We start from the raw sequence: 19,323 nt of genomic DNA on the forward strand, positions 1-19,323 counted from the left end.
TGTAATCCCAGCTACTCAGGAGGCTGAGGCAGGAGAATCACTTGAACCCAGGAGGCAGAGGTTGCAGTGAGCTGATATTGCGCCACTGCACTCCAGCCTAGGTGACAAGAGTGAGACTCCATCTCAAAAAAATTAATTAATTAATTTAAAAAAAATGATTGGTAACATAAGGTTACTGGATGGAATAAACAAGAGATTGGCCATGGTTGAAGAAAAAAATTAGTAAGTTGGAAAATAGATCTTTTTTTTTGAACTAGAAGTGTCTATTGCAGAAATTTGGCTAAGGTTCGAATTGGGGGCCCAAATAGAGCTTTTAAAAAATGAACTTAAATGTAACTTTAATGTATACAGAGAAGGAAAATACGAAAGAGAAATTAAGAGACATAAAAGATAAAGTGGGAAGATCTAGCTTTTATCTAAATTGCAATTCTATAGAGAGAGAAGAAAAAGGTCTAGGCACAGTAGCTCACTCCTGTAATCCCAGCACTTTGTGAGGCCAAGGCAGGAGGATTGTTAGAAGCCATGAGTTTGAGGCTGCAGCAAGCTAGGATTGTGCCACTACACTCCAGCCTGGGTGACAGAGGAAGACTCTGTCTCAAAAAACAAAAAAAAACAAAAAAAAAGAGAGAGAGAGAAAATGGGGGGTGCAAAGGAAGGAAGGAGGGAGGGAAAAAGGGAAGGAAGGAAAGAAAGAAGGAAGGCAGACAGGCAGGCAGGCAGCCAGGCAGGCAGGCAGCCAGGCAGGCAAGGAAGGAAGCTAATAAAGAAGAGATTGTATTTAAAAGAGTAATACAGGTTAGATACATATCCTCAGATTCAGGAAATCTGAGGAATTTCCACCAGAATAAATAAAAAGAAATTCACATGTAATAAATTCGTGAGTTTATTACGATGAAACTAGAAAAGCAATGACAAAGACAAAATCTTAAAAGGAGCAAAAGAGAAAAGGCAAAGTCCCTGCAAAATAACTGTTAGATTAACATTAATTTATCAATAACAATGAAAGCCAGAAGATGTAGAAATACTATATTTGTACGTGGGTGGTGGCTCACACCTGTAATCCCAGCATTTTGGGAGGCCGAGGCCGGTGGATCACCTGAAGTCAGGAGTTTGAGACCAACCTGGCCAACATGGTGAAACCCCGTCACTACTAAAAATACAAAAACTAGCTGGGCGTGGTGTCAGGCGCCTATAATCCCAGCTACTCCGGAGGCTGAGGCAGGAGAATCGCTAGAATCCAGAAGGCAGAGGTTGCAGTGAGCCGAAATTGGACATTGCACTCTAGCCTGGGCAACAAGAGCAAGACTCCATCTTAAAAAAAAAAAAAAAAAAAAAAAAAAAAAAAAAAAGGCCGGGTGCAGCGGCTCACGCCTGTAATCCCAGCACTTTGGGAGGCCGAGGCGGGCAGATCACCTGAGTTCGAGACCAGCCTGAACAACATGGAGAAACCCCATCTCTACTACAAATACAAAATTAGCCGATCATGGCGGCGCATGCCCGTAATCCCAGCTACTCGGGAGGCAGGAGAATCACTTGAACTCGGGAGGCAGAGGTTTCGGTGAACCGAGATCGCGCCATTGCACTCCAGCCTGGGCAACAAGAGCGAAACTCCCATCTCAAAAAAAAAAAAACCAAAAACAAAAACAAAAAAAACTGTTGGCCAGGCGCGGTGGCTCAAGCCTGTAATCCCAGCACTTTGGGAGGGCGAGGTGGGCGGATCACGAGGTCAGGAGATGGAAACCATCCTGGCTAACACGGTGAAACCCCGTCCCTACTAAAAAAAAAAAACAAAAATTAGCCAGGCGTGATGGAGGGCGCCTATAATCTCAGCTACCCGGGAGGCTGAGGCAGGAGAATGGCGTGAACCCGCGAGGCGGAGGTTGCAGTGAGCCTAGACCGCGCCACTGCATTCCAGCCTGGGCGAGAGAGAGAGACTCCGTCTAAAAAAAAAAAAAAAAAAAAAAAAAAGTACTCATAACAGCAAAACCAGGCAATTTCAACATAAATAAGGAAAAATACAAGCCAATCTCCTTTATTATTTATTATTTTTTTATTTTTATTTTATTTATTTGGGCCAATCTCCTTTACGAACATAGTAAAAAGTTCTTAAAAAAAAAAAAAAAAAAAAAAAAAGCCTGTAATCCCAGCACTTTGGGAGGCTGAGACGGGTAGATCACGAGGTCAGGAGATCGAGACTATCCTGGCTAACACGGTGAAACCCCGTCTCTACTAAAAAATACAAAAAACTAGCCGGCCGAGGTGGCGGGCGCCTGTAGTCCCAGCTACTCGGGAGGCTGAGGCAGGAGAATGGCGGGAACCCAGGAGGCGGAGCTTGCAGTGAGCAGAGATCCAGCCACTGCACTCCAGCCTGGGCAACAGAGCGAGACTCCGTCTCAAAAAAAAAAAAAAAAAACCATGAGCATGCTGTTTAGCAATGCATAAAAAAGGTAACACTATTACAAAGCTGGGTTTATTCCAGAAATGTAAGGTTGTTTCAATACTAGAAAATCTATTACGGTTTTCTAGAAAAAGAAATGAGTTAGAATAGTTACAAAGGAAGAAATAAAACTGTGATTATTCCTGGATGATGTGATTTTCCATGTAGAAAAACCAAGAGAATCTATGGATAACTTATTAGAATTAGATAACTTCATAAAGTTGTTTGATGTAAGATCAATATGAGGCAGGAGAGGTAGTCAAGGAAGTGACCAAGTAATCAAGGCAGCAACAGTGGTGACTGTACAATCAACACAATAAACCTCAGCATATACATTGTAACTGAGCTCATTCAAGCAAAGCTATCCTCAGTAGGGAATTTCCCCTGTAGACAGCATGTGCAGTTTGATTTTACCTGTCCTCAAACTGACCCGTTGCTCATTTTATTAGTAAAAAGCACACCCCTGGATATTGAAGATGCTAATGAGACATGTGACATATGAACAAGCATATACAGCTACTGAGCATCCACACCCAGAGGACCACCCAGAACATGCTTACTAGTAACACCTCTTGCCACCTCATGAATAATCATGTCAGACTTCCATAAAGGGAGTCTCGCTAGTGCCAGTCTTTGCTGTCTCATCCTTATAAGCAGCCTGCCCTGAATTCTCTCCCTCTCTCGGTATACTGCCTGTTCTGCACCTACCTTTCAAAATATTTTTTCTTTTGCAATAAATACTCTATGCTGCACTTCTTTTGCTGTGTGTCCCGTGTTTAAATTCTTTTAAACTAAGAACTGAGGTTTCACACAGCCATCAACAGATATACACATTTTAAAATATCATTTATAATAGCATAAAAATGAGAGTGCCTGAATATAAATGCAGTAAAACTTCTGTGCAAGATCTTTGTGGATAAAATTATTTAAAGTTTTGTACAGGTATTAAGAAGATTTAAATAGATATGAGTCAACCTTGTCCACGGTTGGGAAGACTCAATCTCATAAAAATGTCAATCCTCCCAAGTAGATCTATAGATTCAATGCAATCCCCAACAGGGTGTGTGTGTGTGTGTGTGTGTGTGTGTGTGTGTGTGTGTGTGAAATTCAAACAGCTGATTCTAAAATTTATATATATGAACAAGGATCCCAGAAAAGGAGCAATGGGCTCATACTCCCTAAATTAACTGGATCACCCAGAGCAGGCTCAATATAATACTAGCTGGGAGACAACAGCCTATGAGGTTGGGGTGCTGTGCTATAGGATGTGGTATATGGCTTAATCCAGAGGTCACTGTGTGGGGCTGTCTTCCCCATAGGCAAGAAGCACAGGTCTGGGAATCAAGAGGTACAAATGAAAATTTCCCTTCTTACTGGTAACCCTAACGCTCCCTGGAAGCAGTTTTACTTCAAGTCACGAGATCCTAGTGCCTAAAGGATGAGTACCTCCACCAGCGAACTGGCAGTAAAGTGGAAAATTAAACTGTGTCGATTAGTTTTTTTTTTTTCTTTTTGAGACAGGGTCTTGCTCTGTCACCCAGGCTGGAGTGCAGTGGTGCCATCATGGCTCACTGCAGCCTTGATCTCCTGGTCTCAATGCAATCCTCCCACCTTACTCTCCTGAGTAACTGGGACCACAGGAACACATCACTCTGCTCAGCTAATTTTTGTATTTTTTCATAGAGATGGGGTTTCACCAAGTTGCTCAGGCTGGTCATGAACTCCTGAGCTCAAGCAATCTACCCACCTCGGCCTCCCAAAGCATTGGGATTACAGCTGGCCCCTGACTATTCTTGGCTCTCAAGTCATCAGTAAGCCAACAGGCAGAGGTCATTATATTGGACAGTGATTGGTCCTAGAAGCCAGCAAACAAAGGGCATAATCAGAGTAAGTGCTGGAAGTTAGAGGAAGGGTGACAAGTTAGGGCAGAGGTCACAGAGGGTCAGTCCAATCTTGACTAGGCTTGTCAGTCAAACTGAGGCATTACAGAGCCTCTGGGCAACATGAGGATCCTGAGAGGCTTTAATGGGAAGAGTTATCACACAGGAACTGCTGAAATATTTTCCAGAAATACCATCCTGCTCCTCTGCCAAGCTCAAGTAGAGGACTGGGAATACACTTTATTTGAGATCCTGTTGGGAGGGAGGAGCAAAAAAGAAGTCATGCCAGGCAAACTTTGGCCTCCTGGGACACACTGAGAAGTTGAACCCTGCCCCATTCCTCTAGGCCAAATCAGTTCTTTCTCCCACCCACCTTCATGAAGAAGCTGACAAGCCAGAAGAAGAAGCGGTACGGCCGAGAGAAATGCCTCATAATCCCCATGTACACAACACCGGGCTCCACAGCATTCACAGTCATTCCTAAGAAGGTGAGACACAAGGAGAGTGCAAAGTGAAGAGAGAGGAGGATGACCGATAAAAGGGGTTAAGTGGGGCCGGGCGCAGTGGCTCAAGCCTGTAATCCCAGCACTTTGGGAGGCTGAGACGGGCGGATCACGAGGTCAGGAGATCGAGACCATCCTGGCTAACACGGTGAAACCCCGTCTCTACTAAAAATACAAAAAAAAAAAAAAAAAAAATTAGCCGGGCATGGTGGTAGGCGTCTGTAGTTCCAGCTACTCAGGAGGCTGAGGCAGGAGAATGGTGTAAACCTGGAAGGCGGAGCTTGCAGTGAGCTGAGATCCGGCCACTGCACTCCAGCCTGGGCAACAGAGTGAGACTCCGTCTCAAAAAAAATAATAAAAATAAAAAATAAAAAAAAGGGGTTAAGTGTAGTTCAGCAGCATGCAAATGAGGGAAGGGTCCTTCCAAGTCTGTTGGGTAGTGTTGACCAGCGACTTGAGGGTGGTGCAGGGGACACTGGTGCTCCATAGCTTACCTTAATGGTATCCAAGCCAGTAAGGAAGAATAGGTATTGGAAGTGTTGGGTGAACTGCAGGAGGAACACGATGGATGATGCTGGTATTGAAAACACCAGCAGGAAAGAAATACTGTGGGAGATGAAAGAATGGGAAAAGGTTGAAATGATGTGAATACAGGATTGAGAGAAATAGAGGGTACACAGATGATAGTTGGAGTGGAATAAAATCCTGGTTTGGGGGCACATTGGGAGTACTTTATGGCCAGGACATGTTGGAAGGAGATGTGAAAGGTTGGGAGGTGGTGCTGGGAGTGGAGTAAGGGGTGTCAGAGGCAGTTACCTGTTCCTGGAAGTCTCTGGGCAAGCTCTCCAGTGAATGAAGTCAATAGCAGTTTGCTGCAGTCATAGTTTTGGTTAAAGGTCGAAGGGCCTCCAGCCTGTCAGATGCCCCTCATCAATGTACCCATGTGCATACTGAACGGAAGACACATTCACCCCTGGGGCTGACTCTGCCAGTTGTAGGGCCCCTGGGTAGAGATGAGAGGGACCATACTCCTTCAATCCAAGGTCTAGAGTAAACTCCCATGCTCACTCCCCAACCTGCTTCTCCAGAAGATAGGAGAGCAGGGCTCTCTAAGAAGGGGCAGTGGGGCCCCTATCCAGAAATCTGGGCTAGGCATAGGAGAGCTTAATGTTAGATGGGACCTCATTTTCATTATTAGGTGCCTTCCTAATGATCTTTTTCTTCTTTCATATTACTGTTTAGAGTTTTGCCTTGCTTTTCTTGTACGTGCTAGTTGAAGCTAACTTAATTGATCCTCATTTATATGTTTTATTTCACTGATGGCTAAGAAGGGGAAGGAGAAGCTGGAAACACTGTGAAAGTTGCTTTCATGTATTTATACATTAATTCCTTCATTTAGCCATCCCACAAATGTTCATTAGGCACCTGGAATATGGCAGACACTAAGCTAGGTGCTAAGGACATAAGGGTGCTAGGTTTGGGGGAAAAGAAATATGTGTGCAGAGATACTTGAGAAAATATTTTTAAAGAAACAAAGCTAGGGAAGGCCATCACTGGAAAACTATTGACAAGTTTAATATTAAAAAACAAAAACAAAAACAAAATTACAGTCTTAAAGTTAAATCTTTAAAAAATGTTTAAAATAGTACATAAGTGTTTTAGTCTGTTCTCACACCACTATTAAGATGCTACCTGAGACTGGGTAATTTATAAACAAAAAAGGTTTAATTGACTCACAACTCTGCATGGCTGGGGAGATCTCAGGAAACTTATAATCACGGCGGAAGACAAAGGGGAAGCAAGGCATGTCTTACATGGTCGCAGGTGAGACAGAGAGCAGGCAGGGGAAAATTGCCATTTTTAAAACCATCAGATCTTGTGAGATCTCTCTCAATATCACAAGAACAGCATGGGGGAAACTGCCCCCATGATCCAATCACTTCCCACCAGGTCCCTCCCTCCACATGTGGGGATTACAGTTCAAGATGAGATTTGGGTGGGGACACAGAGCCAAACCATATCAGTAAGTATACAAAAAAATCTGGATTGGCCGGGTGTGGTGGCTCATGCCTGTAATCCCAGCACTTTGAGAGGCCAAGGCAGGTGGATCACCTGAGGTCAGCCTGCCCAACATGGCGAAACCCCGTCTCTAGCAAAAATACAAAAAATTAGCCGGGCGTGGTGTTGGGCGCCTATAATCCCAGCTCATCAGGAGAGTGAGGCAGGAGAATCGCTTGAACCCAGGAGGTGGAGGTTGCAGTGAGCCAAAATCGCGTCATTGCACTCCAGCCTGGGAAACAAGAGCAAAACTCCGTCTCAAAAAAAAAAAAAAAAAAAAAAGGCTGGATTATATAAAGTATAAAAAATAGTTGTCACATATCAGTTTACAGTATTGTTTTTAAAATGCTAAAACTATTTCAAGGCTTACACTGAAATTAAGAATCACTCAGCAGGAGGCCAGCCTGCTGCATGGGCTGCTTCCAACACCTGTGCCTTGTCTCCCCAGGAAAAAAAAAAAATTAATACAAAATAAAATTTAAAAATTACAAATTATAAATGAAAAACTGAGCAGGTGGTATTTAGCCAAAATTTGCTGGAAAGAAAATTATTCTTTTTTTTTTTTTTTTTTTTTTTTTTTTTGAGACGGAGTCTAGCTCTGTTGCCCAGGCTGGAGTGCAGTGGCCGGATCTCAGCTCACTGCAAGCCCCGCCTCCCGGGTTCACGCCATTCTCCTGCCTCAGCCTCCCGAGTAGCTGGGAGTACAGGCGCCCGCCACCTTGCTCGGCTAATTTTTTTTGTATTTTAGTAGAGACGGGGTTTCACCGTGTTAGCCAGGATGGTCTTGATCTCCTGAACTCGTGATCCACCCGTCTCGGCCTCCCAAAGTGCTGGGATTACAGGCTTGAGCCACCGCGCCCGGCCGAAAATTATTCTTAAAGAAGACAATGGACTTTAAATTTGCAGACAGTGACATAGAGACCAAAAGCACTCTCTGCTCAGTTGGAGAGACTGATCCTCACAGAGCAACATCAGTGCAGTCACAGAGATGTGTCCAAGGGGGCTAATGGAGCCCAGTAAATGGGGGTGACTGGGGGAGGTGAAGGTTGTGGAAAGATCCACAGCAGAGGTGATATCTGTGCTGCATCTTGGCAGGTGAACTAAAGTTAGCCAGGCCAACACGATGAGAAAGGATATCCCAGGTAGAAGGAACCATATGTGCAAAAACACAGCAAGAGGGTGAAAAAAAAAACAGACCATGGTCCAAGAGCTGCAGATTGCCTGGCTGGAGACTAGGAGGTGGGTTAAGGAAGGGCAAAAGGCAAGGCTCTCAGCCAGTGGAGGGGTTTTTGTTTTTTTTTTTTTTGAGACAGAGTTTCACTCTTGTTGCCCAAGCTGGAGTGCAATGGCGCAGTCTCAGCTCACTGAAACCTCCACCACTCAGGTTCAAGCAATTCTCCTGCCTCAGCCTCCCGAGTAGCTGGGATTACAGGCATGCACCACCATGCCCGGCTAATTTTGTATTTTTACTAGAGATGGGGTTTCTCCATGTTGGTCAGGCTGGTCTCGAACTCCCGACCTCAGGTGATTAGCCCACCTCAGCCTCTCAAAGTGCTGGGATTACAGGCATGAGCCACCACGCCCGGCCTAGCACAGGGCCTTCTAAGTGGAGAAAAGGGGCTTAGAGTTCATCCTACAAAGGAGAGGGGTACCTTCAAAGGATTTTAAGCAAGAAAGTGTCATGACGAAAAGTGATTACTAGATGTGGCAGTGGGGATAATAGATTAGAGAAGAGGAGACAGGAAAGAAGTTTAAGAAACTGTCACTAAGCAAGATGCAGATAGTGTCATGACATGTTACAATTTGTGGAAAGGGACAAAAACAATCATACTTGCAGGTGCATAGAGTTTTGTCTTTGTTCACTTTCCAGTTGGGATTAATTTAGTTGACCACGAAAGGATACGTGAGACCCTGAGTTGCCTCTCGGTGGGGGAACAGGTGGTTGATGTACAAGAAGAGTAGTTTAAAAAAAAAAAAAAAAACTCTATATCCTTTTGTACACTTTCAATTTTGTATTTTGGATATGTATTACCTGACCCCCCCAAAAAAAATTGCTTTTCTTTTAAAGAGGCTATCACATTGCAAGGGGATGAGTAATTTAAAAAAAAAAAAAAAAAAACAAAAATAATAAAGGGGCTATTCTACAATCTAAGAGAAAACATCCGGGAGAATGTGCCTGCCACCCACTCCCCAAACCTTTCCCCGGAGGAGCCAAACTTTCTCAATCAGAAAGGGCCTCTTCAAAGGACTTAGGCCCAAGGCAGTAATGCATCAACTGTATCACCTGTATGGCCTACACCTCTGGCCAACCCTGAGAAAATAAACTGGGTCTTCTTGCTTTCTCTGTTTCTGATGCCTAGTATCCCCCTCAAGAAGCCTTCGTTGCAAAAACTGACTGTACTGGTCTGGCTGGAACTAGGGGATGGGAGGAGATCTGGGATCTCATATCCCCTTGCTGATTATATTTTGGGCTGAATGATTCTTCTACCAGCCTTCTAATACTGGCTTGTGCCAGCTGGGCCTCTCTGATGTATAACACAAAAAGTGTGTTGGGTCACCACTCAGCAAGCAGTTGGGTGCCAAGAGGCAAGAGGTGGTCCTGGGAGACAGTCACTAGAATGCCAGGGGTACAGGGAAGAGGGGCAGCACAGAAGGTGCCCATCCTTCCTTACCTTGGAGTAGATTTGTGAGCAGAAAGGGCCCAACATAGTTAGTGACAAAGGTAAGATCCAGGCCCTCTGGGGTAAGTGTCTTGGGGAATCCTGGGAGGAAATGAAAACACTGGCATTGAGTGATAAAGGGACCACCTTGAGGGAGACAAGGTCTGGGAGGGACATATTACCTTCAGCAGAAATGCCACAGGGGCATGTACATGCAAAGATGGGGGCAATGAAGTTTAAGGCTATAACTCAATGTTGGCTTTTTAGGGGAGGGTATGGATTAGTGTATTCTGGTAAGATTGCATACGTTAGGCTTTGAGGACACCTGTTTTAGGGTTCCTGAGCTAGAAAGGAGGCTGCAGAAAGGTGTTTGGAGAAGCAAGCCAAGGCACATACAGCATTGTTTACCAGCAGATGTATCTCAGGATTCTCCTGTAGAAGCCTCCAGGCAAAGCTCCGAATAGAGGTCATGGAGCTAAGGTCCACCTCACCAAGCAGGAGGCCGTTACTGTTTGAGGCTGCTTGAATCTCAGCCAGGGCTTACCGTCCACATTCCCTGCTCTGACAGGTAAGGATCACTTGGGCCCCACACGGAGCTAGGTCCTGGCATACAACCTTCCTGATGCCTGTGGGAGGACAGCTTTGGCTGGGTGGTGACTACAGTGAATAAGGGACACTCTAGGGGAGGAACCAGGGTGTTGATAGTGGATGCTTCTTCCTGCCTTCCCTGTGAGAGTTGTTGTAGGCTGAGGACCACAGTGAGGATTCGGGGTGGCAGGAGCACTCACCACTGTTGGCCCCAGTCACTATGGCTGTTTTCCCAGTCAGATCTGTGGAGCAGCGCTGGAGGTCCCAGGGATGAGACTTCTGCCAGAGCAGCACACATAGTTGAAGCAGGAGGACCAGAATAAGGAAGACAGAACCAGGGCCCCAGACTAGGATGCTGAGTGCAGCCCACAGCAACACAGCAGAAACTTCCTGGGCCTGCTGGGGAAATGCTGTAGGAGGAAGTGGGTGCAGGATAAATCTGGGCAGAGTGGAGACCAGCAACAAGGCAGGTGTGGAGCCTGAGATAAAATTTAAGGAGGCACTGACTCTTGAGTTTGTTCAATATACTGTTTGAATTTGAGAGTTCCTCCTTAACTCCAAAAGTGAAATTTGGATTTGCAGTCTAAGGTGAAGTGACCAAGCTCCAGGGACGGGGGAAGCAAGAAATCAAGTTCTTCATATCTCGAATCACTCTTTGCTTATGCAGGGCCATCTCCTTCCTCCCCTACTGAAAGGAGACTCCAAGTTCTCTCTACAGAGCCAGACCTGCTGGCAGCCCTTATGTGTACTCCTTTGGAGGACGGGGATTTCTCTACAATACCTCTGCGATGGGCCAGTTTTGGCCCTAAAGCAGGGTCTCCTAAGGGTGGCGAGAGGATTATTTCCTGAACCCTGGTTCTATCTTCTTCTAGGCCTGCAGGATAACTGCTCCCCTTGGAGTTCAGTGAGAGGGTGGACACCCTTGGAAGAAACTGACAAGAGACATCAGACTAGTTCCTAAGGCAACTCAGGTGTTTATTTCTGGCAAGCAGAGGGAGGGGCCTGTTACCACTGCCAGAGGCTAAGGGATCAGAGTGAGGCAGCGGGCTTAGAGGAGTGTGACCACACTTTGGGGGTTGAGTTCTTCATTAGCTGTGCTACGGTCACCTGGGGCTTTGGGGCACCTGTCTGGATGGGGTGTTGCTCAACGGGAGGAAAGGTGCTACCTTCTTTGTCCTCTTGTTCAGGCACACCCGAGCTGAACAACATCTGGGTGCTCCGGTTCCACATGCTCACACCAGGGGCCAGCTTCAGGGCTTCTGGCAGCAACAGCGGCTTCCACATCACCTGGGAAGTGGCTTCAAGGACCGGGGGTGTGGTTCGAGGCCATCTGCCAGGATCCTGGCCCTCCCTGTCTGCCAGCTCCAGACCCTGTGGAGGCACACGGGTCCGGCCAGTCCACAGCTCGCCCAGCAGCTCGGCCTCCCCCTCCCAACCGCTGGGCCACCTGGCACTGGGCCACAGCTTGGGGCTAAGGCTGCGGGCCACATCAGGGAGCACCGGGTGTGCGGTGAGGAAGCGGATCCTGGAGTCGGGGAGTGACAGCTTTGACCTGAAGGATGGTGACGATAGGCCTAAATTTAAAGTGGGGAACTGGAGTGCGGGGCCCGAGTCCAAGGCACGGAAAGGAACCCCTGGCCGGAGAGGGAAGAACGCTGCCGGGGAGACACGGGTGCTGGGGCCGAGGGCTTGGAGTTCGGCCCGGGCCTTGGTCTTCTCGCCCCGCTGGCGTCCGCGGTAGGCTTCCAAGGGGCGTGTTTGAGAGTCTGGGACCAGGACCTCAGCCACAGGGCACACCCAGTGGCACGGGAGCTGCGCAGGGTCCAGGCGCTTCACGGCCGCCTTGCGGCGCATCCTGTGGTGCTGGGCGCTCAGCCGCACATCCGAGGATCCGGCCCGCTGCTGCTGGGAGGACTCCGAGGGGCCGGTGGCGCCGCCCACAGAGGGGCAGGACTCCGACACGCCCGAGGCAATGCGGGGCACCCCCTCCGACCTGAGTTCCAGCCGATCCCCAGCCGCGTCCAGTTGGGGCATGCAACAGTAGAGGTCCTCCAATGACAAATGGAAGTCCAGCGGCTGTCCCCTCTCGGTTAAGGCCTGGGAGCTGGCCACCAGGTACGGCTCCAGAGAAGGGTCGGCATCCTCCGCAGGCGCCTCCTCCACCGACAGTTGGAAGCTCGCGCTCAAGGACCCGGCCGAGGAGAGGCCTCTAGACTGGTCGTCCGTTTCCTCTACAGGACCGCCGGGCCCTGCCTCCTGAAACAGCTCTGACGTAGCAGGAGGGGCAGAGGTGACTTTCAGCTCCGGAGAAGGCTCCCAAGATTCCATCTGCTCCTGGGAGCCTCGACCCATCCATGACCTTCCTAAAGGGATCTGGTCCACGCCCCCAGGGTCCTGGGGAAATGCACTCGGACAGTGAGATGTCGGAAAGGGGAGAGCAGGAGTAGGGGCAAAGGAGACCGGAGAGGTTCCTGAGGAGTGTACTTCGCCTTGGAAGTTCTCCAGGCCCTCCGAGGTGGGCGCGTGCAGCACGGGCACTGAACCCTGAGCCCAGGAGTCTGTCGTGCATGCCGAAGGTTCCTCGTCCTCACCCCATGTAGGGTCCTCAGCCACTGCAGATTCTCCCTCGTCCCGGGCCAGGAAGCGCCACTCCGTGATCTGCAGCATGGCCTCTCGGGCCTGGCTGATGGTGAATGGAATGCACTGCGGAGGCGAGAGAGGGTCTCTCAGGTCGGCAGGGAGAGGCGGGAGAGGGAGGAAATGAGTCTGAAGGACCCGAATCCCGGCCCACCTGCTGAGTCAGGTAGACTTTGAAAGCAGAGTCCATGACTCGAGCCAGCAAGTCGGCCAAGATGTCCCCTACCACGTCCTCGCCCTCCTCGAGGGCGGTAAGCGCCATCCACTCGGCCTCATTGAGCCGCCCAGGCACAATATCCACCTGCGGCACTGGCACAGTGGGCGGCCGTACTTTTTCCGCCTTGGACCGGGTCACCCCGCGGTCTCGGACCTGCCTCTCCTGCCTCTGTGAGAACAAAACAGGGCAGTCAGAGCAGGAAACCAAGAAGTGGAACGTAAGAGTAGCTGTAGGTTAGAAGGAAGCTTTCTCCTGTTGTCTAGTGGGAAGGAAAAGGGCCAATTGAGGAAGAGCCCATATGTGACTGATACTTAGTAGATGTTTCACCTAATAATTTTCATTAACAGCCCACTAACCACAATTGACAGATAAACTGAAGTGGGGAGGCTGAGGCAGGAGAATTGCTTGAACCCAGGAGATGGAGGTTGCAGTGAGCAGATTGCGCCACTGCACTCCAACCTGGCGACAGTGAGACTGCGTCTCAAAAAAAAAAAAAAAAAAAAGAAAAGAAAAGAAAGAAAGAAAAGAAAAAAAAAGAAGAAAGAAACTGACAGAAGTTAACCATCCTTGCTTAGGAGCACACAGTGAGCAAACTCAGGCAATGTGAAGGTTTAACTTCATGGCCCTTATACCACTGCAAAGTGTTCAAAATTCTTCAGTGTTCAAAGTACTTGAGAAAGACAATTCAGTAAACGGTCCTGGAATTATTGGTGCTATTTAGAGTCTTCTCCACATTTTGTTTTCCAGAAAAGGATTTTTTTTGTTTTGTTTTTTTTTAAATTCAAGTAACTGCAAATAGGAAACCAGAGGGGGAGCCCCAGGCTGGGACAAATAATGGCTACCCCTCCCTGACAGACCAGGGGAAGGAGGTGGCCCCTACACCCTTTATCGTGGATTCGGGCCCCCTTGCTCTCTCTGGGGCAGCATCCTAGGGGCAGGACCCCGACTGGAGTAGTCGGTCACCCAGCCTGCCATGCCCCAGCCCCTCTTCCCCACGAAGAGTAACTTGGGGGAGGGGATCATGTGCAGAGCAGGAGGCAATGTGGATGAACAAATATTTAGCGCTGGTAGCAGCAGCAATGATGGATGTCAAAGAATGGAACATTGAACCAAAAACAAAACAACTGTCTGGAGGTAGTTTGTGAACAAAGGAAAAATGGAACCAGAACCTTGGGGGGTGGCAGGAGCAGGAGGGTTGGGAGTGGGAAGGGTGGTTTCCTTGTTATTGGTGCCCCATCTGAGGAGGGGGAAATGGCCAAGTGGTAGAAGCAAAGTAGGGGTGGGGGAGCAGCCCCAGCCCACCTCAGGTGGCTGCCACAGGGCTCATGGGCCTCACCTGGACAATAGGTGACTGCATCTCCATCACTGCAATATGCACTCAGTACCCAGGCAGAGGGTAAGGGGGCTGGGGCCACTGCAAAGAGGGAGTAGGGGACTCACACCCCTCCTGCTTTCCTGTAGCCAATGGGGGCTGTCCAATCTAGTGCAGGGACTAGGGAAGGTGGGGAAGGATGAAAGGTGTGAGCCTCACATGGTGACAAAGACAGTTTGGCTGGGGGAATCCTGGGGGCCAGCACCCCCCTCCATTGGCCACACCTGCTGCTGCCAGGACAGTGGAGTGGGGTGTCCCAGAATGGGGGCTTGGGCCCCTTTTAAGGCCAGGGGAGCCCTCCCAGGCCCCTCTATGGGAAGCCAGAGGGAACAGTGGAGGAGCAGAGAGGTGGCCCCCAAACCAAAAGCGCAGAGAGCAATGTCCCCACCACCAAAGGAGTGGGGACGCAGCAGGTGCAGGGTGCGGCTAAGTGGGACATTAGACTTGTCCAGGAGGGCACATATGTATGAGTGGGTGGGCGGGGGTTGGGGGTGGGAACAGGCCAGGGGAAAAGTCCTCCCCACTCAGCCTATAGGGACCCTGCAGCGGCTGGTGTGTTGTGTAGTGTGGTGGTGAGGGCCAGGTGGAAGATGGGGGTGGTGGCAGGAGGCGGTGGTGATGGTGGGTGTCGGGAGGGGGTGGAGGGTGTGGCGTGGTGGGAGTGGATCAAAGCTGTCCAGTCCCAGAAGGAAGCTGCTCCTTCGGTGAGGAATCCTGCGAGATGCCCTTCTCTTCCTCCTTCTCCAGTTTTTTGGGTCTTTCCCTTGGTTTCCTTCCTGGAGTTGTGGTGGTTTTCCGGGTCTTAGCAGCACCCTTGTTTTTGCTTCCCTTTGGTCGGCCCGAGGTCTCTTAGGTGTTGGCATTTCGCTGGGCTCCTTCTGACTCCATACCAGCAATGTCCCGGGACTCACCGGAGGCTGCTAGTGGGGCCTGCCACGGCCCCGCTTCTCAGTGCCGTCCTTTTTCTGCTTGGAGGCCAAGGGCTGGCTAGACTTTGAGCTTGACTTGCTCATCTTCCCTTCTCTAAGAAGCAGGTGGAAGAGTGATGGCTGGGATGGGCGAACTCAGCCGCCAGCCTGTGGTGCATGCTCCGGTTTGGCGGGAGCGGCGGTGCTGGGCGCTGAGGCCCGGCCAGGCTCCACCGCTGCCACCCCTGGTCGCAAATGCGGATGCCTTCCTGGAGCCGCGCCAGCGCCAGAAATAGCCCAGGCTGGGAGTCCCCCTTAGGACAGCGCAGCCCCGCCTCAGGGGAGCTAAAAAGTTCTCTACATTTTTTTTTTTAAATCAACTATTCTTATCTCCATTTTATGGTAATTTACCCAGTATCACACAAGTAGGAGGTAGTGAAGTCAGAATGCATTCACATGCAAGTCTGACTCCAGAGCGTCTCAACCAAAGACATTTGCAACAAATATGAAAAAAAGATAAATATCCCGAGTAAATTAAAAGCTCATATTTAAAAAATGGCCGGGCGCGGTGGTTCATGCCTGTAATCCCAGCACTTTGGGAGGCTGAGGTGGGTGGATCATTTGAGGTCAGCAGTTCGAGATCAGCCTAGCCAACATGGTGAAACCCCGTCTCTACTAATAATACAAAAATTAGCCAGGTATGGTGGTGGGCGCCTGTAATCTCAGCTACTAGGGAGGCTGAGGCATGAGAATTACTTGAACCCAGGAGGCAGAGTTTGCAGTAAGCTGAGATCATCCTGTCGAACTCCAGCCTGGGTGACAGAGCGAGACTCTGTCTCAAATAAATAAATAAATAAATAAATACTAATAAAATAAAAAATAGAAGAAGAAAAATGGCCAGGCACAGTGGTGCACACCCATAGTACCAGCTGCTTGGGAGGCTGAGGCAGGGAGATTGCTTGAGCCCAGGAGTTCAAGTCCAGCTTGGGCTACATTGCAATAAAAATTTAAACTATAAGAAGAAAAACCATTTGAGATCCCAAAGATAAGCAAAGGACGTGACATTTCACAAAAGAGGGGCTGTAGATGACTAATAAATATAGTATTGAGATTCTGATTTCTAGTTCATCAAATTAGAAATTATTTTAAAAACAAGAATACTCAACATTGGCAAAGGTTTAGTGTGACATCATGCTGCAACAGTATGCATGAAGACATCAAAAAATGTTTTCACTTCTTCAACCCTGCAATTTCAGTTCTATAAATACAACCAAAAGGCATTTTCTGAAATGAATATAAAAATATATTCTCCAGGCCGGGCGCGGTGGCTCAAGCCTGTAATCCCAGCACTTTGGGAGGCCAAGACGGGTGGATCACGAGGTCAGGAGATCGAGAACATCCTGGCTAACACGGTGAAACCCCGTCTCTACTAAAAAATACAAAAAATGGCCGGGCGAGGTGGCTCAAGCCTGTAATCCCAGCACTTTGGGAGGCCGAGACGGGCAGATCACGAGGTCAGGAGATCGAGACCATCCTGGCTAACACAGTGAAACCCCGTCTCTACTAAAAATACAAAAACTTAGCCGGGCGAGGTGGCAGGCGCCTGTAGTCCCAGCTACTCGGAAGGCTGAGGCAGGAGAATGGCGTGAACCCGGGAGGCGGAGCTTGCAGTGAGCTGAGATCCGGCCACTGCACTCCAGCCTGGGTGACAGAGCGAGACTCCGTCTCAAAAAAAAAAAATACAAAAAACTAGCTGGGCGAGGTGGCGGGCGCCTGTAGTCCCAGGTACTGGGGAGGCTGAGGCAGGAGAATGGTGTAAACCCGGGAGGCAGAGCTTGCAGGGAGCTGAGATCCAGCCACTGCACTCCAGCCTGGGCAACAGAGAGAGACTCCGTCTCAAAAATATATATATATATTTTTTGGTTCTTAATATATATATATTCTCCAACAAATTCCCTGTGGTATTTTTATAATAGCAGAATATTGAAAATATGTCTTTAAAAAGAGAATAAATAATTGACTATGCTATATATACTGAAATATTACGCAATGATTAAAGGTAATCTTTTCTGTTTGTTTTTGTTTTTGAGACGGAGTTTCGCTCTGTCACCCAGGCTGGAGTGCAGTGGCAAGATCTCGGCTCATTGTAACCTCTACCTCCCAGGTTCAAGCAATTCTCCTGCCTCAGCCTCCTGAGTAGCTGGGATTACAGGCGCCTGCCACAAGGCCCGGCTAATTTTTTTTCTATTTTTAGTAGAGATGGGGTTTCACCATGTTGGCCAGGCTTGTCTTGAACTGGCCTCAAGTGATCTCCTCACCTCGCAGGCGTGAGCCACTGACCCAGCCATTAAAGGTAATCTTTAGAAAGAATTTGCAATGGCATAAAGCAAATGTTTATGATGTAATATTAAGTGAAAGAAGCAGGATACAAAATTACATATCAATTATGATTTCATATATGTAAACCACTATGTGTTCAACAAAAGGAAAACATCAAAATGATAACAGAGAGTACATTTCCTTCCTATGCTCTTTTCTATTTTGTAAGTTCTCTACAATGAGTTTGTTTCCTTTCCTTTTGTAATCACTTAAAAAAAAAAAAAAAGACTAGTCCCCAAAACTCACTTTAGGGACATAAAAAGTTTACAAACAATCTCTTGGGAGCTCCCTCAATTCCCCACAACAGTCTCCCTGAACCTGGTTCCTTCCAAAATGCACCTCCAAATGTGATCTTCCCAAACCTTTGCTTATTGCCCTGTAAAACTTTGTCTCATATCTGTTTCCTAAAATTCATTATCTCCCCAAATCTGCTGTTTCCTAAGTCTTGCACTGAACTCAAAATCCCTTAAGTCTCATTACCCCATCCACCAGTGAGAAGAGCCCTGTGGCAAGCACCAGGAGTGGCCCACAGCCCAGGCCAAGCTTGACTAGAGCAGGGCTGACTGGACTGGGTAAAGAGAGTTGGTTCCTTAGACCTCCCCTCCCAGCTTCGCATCTGACACCCGTGATGGTGACCAGAGGGGACAGAGATATTTTTGCACAAAGGCTCTTCAAATCCGTTTTCTTTTTTCTTTTTCTTCTTCTTTTTTTTTTTTTTTTTTTTGGAGACAGTCTCTCTTTGTCACCTAGGCTAGAGTGCAGCGGCGGGATCTCGGCTCACTGCAACCTCCGCCTCCCGGGTTCAAGCGATTCTCCTGCCTCAGCCTCCCCAGTAGCTGGGACTACAGGCACCGCGCCACCACACCCAGCTAATCTTTTGTATTTTAGTAGAGACGGGGTCTCAACATGTTGGCCTGGCTGGTTTTGAACTCCTGAGCTTAGGCAATCCGCCCGCCTCAGCCTCCCAAAGTGCTGGGATTACAGGCCTGAGCCATTGCAACCGGCCCCGTTTTCTTTATTTTAAAATTGATTGGTTCTTAAACAATTTAAGAACCGATTGGTTCTTAAACAATTTAAAATTGATTGGTTCTTAAACAATTAAACGATTGGTTCTTAAACAATTCAGAGGCTGACTTTCAAGTGCAGCCTCTGAATTATTTAATATATTTCTTCCTCTTGAAATTCTAGAGATAGATTTTTTTGTTATCTTCTCTCTCTAAATGCTTATCCATTTAAATACGCACCACCATGTAAGAGACTTACTACATTCATTAGCTGTTTCAAAATCCACTTCCCGTTCTCGGGCTCTACACCACCCACTGACCCTTTCCCTCATGGCTTGAGTGTGACAAAGCGTTTGAGTGGGCACCGTGCAGGTGTAGGTTTTCTGCCCGAGTACCGACGTGGCTTCCTAGGTCATCTAGAACTCCCGCGCGGTGGGCGGTGGCAAGTAGGCGCACTGGGCGGCCCAGAGCCAGCCCACTGTTCCCGACACCGTCCTTAACGGCCGACCCTGGCTCTGGTACATCCCCAGCTGAACTGAAGCTCACCGAGCCTTCGTGCGCCATAGCCAACGCTGTCGCAGCAACTCTGCCGTTTCTGCTGCGTCCCGGCCGCGCCGCGGCCTAACAGTCGCCTCGGCAACCACGCGCTCGGGGTCGCTCGCCCCGCCCACAGTTGCCCC

The 19,323-nt window shown here is 48.4% G+C and overlaps 1 protein-coding gene and 1 pseudogene across 5 annotated transcripts; both read right to left on the reverse strand.

The window, feature by feature from the left end:
* Positions 1-11,080: 11,080 nt before the first annotated feature.
* Positions 11,081-19,318, reverse strand: C13H2orf81 (chromosome 13 C2orf81 homolog). 5 transcript variants are annotated; one of them, XM_071076951.1, is made up of 4 exons: positions 19,190-19,300; positions 12,918-13,148; positions 12,718-12,829; positions 11,081-12,393 (listed from the first exon to the last, which is right to left on the reverse strand). In XM_071076951.1, the coding sequence occupies exons 1-4, from the start codon at positions 19,205-19,207 to the stop codon at positions 11,156-11,158; spliced, it is 1,599 nt and encodes a 532-aa protein (XP_070933052.1). In that variant the 5' UTR covers positions 19,208-19,300; the 3' UTR covers positions 11,081-11,155. The 5 variants fall into 5 exon arrangements, with proteins under 5 accessions (XP_070933052.1, XP_011711981.1, XP_011711979.1 ...); XM_011713679.2 differs by having other exon boundaries at positions 11,081-12,829; positions 13,065-13,148; XM_011713677.2 differs by having other exon boundaries at positions 11,081-12,829.
* On the reverse strand, positions 13,761-16,746 carry LOC112423720 (high mobility group protein HMG-I/HMG-Y-like; annotated as a pseudogene).
* Positions 19,319-19,323: the final 5 nt, after the last annotated feature.

This window comes from Macaca nemestrina, chromosome 13 (genome assembly GCF_043159975.1).
Source record: "Macaca nemestrina isolate mMacNem1 chromosome 13, mMacNem.hap1, whole genome shotgun sequence".
NCBI classification, from domain to species: domain Eukaryota; kingdom Metazoa; phylum Chordata; class Mammalia; order Primates; family Cercopithecidae; genus Macaca; species Macaca nemestrina.

Coding starts and splice junctions, on each gene's coding strand:
- C13H2orf81 (XM_011713677.2), bottom strand. Junction 12,830..12,917: donor AAGTCTACCTGACTCAGCAG/GTGGGCCGGGAT, acceptor TCGCCTCCGCAG/TGCATTCCATTCACCATCAG.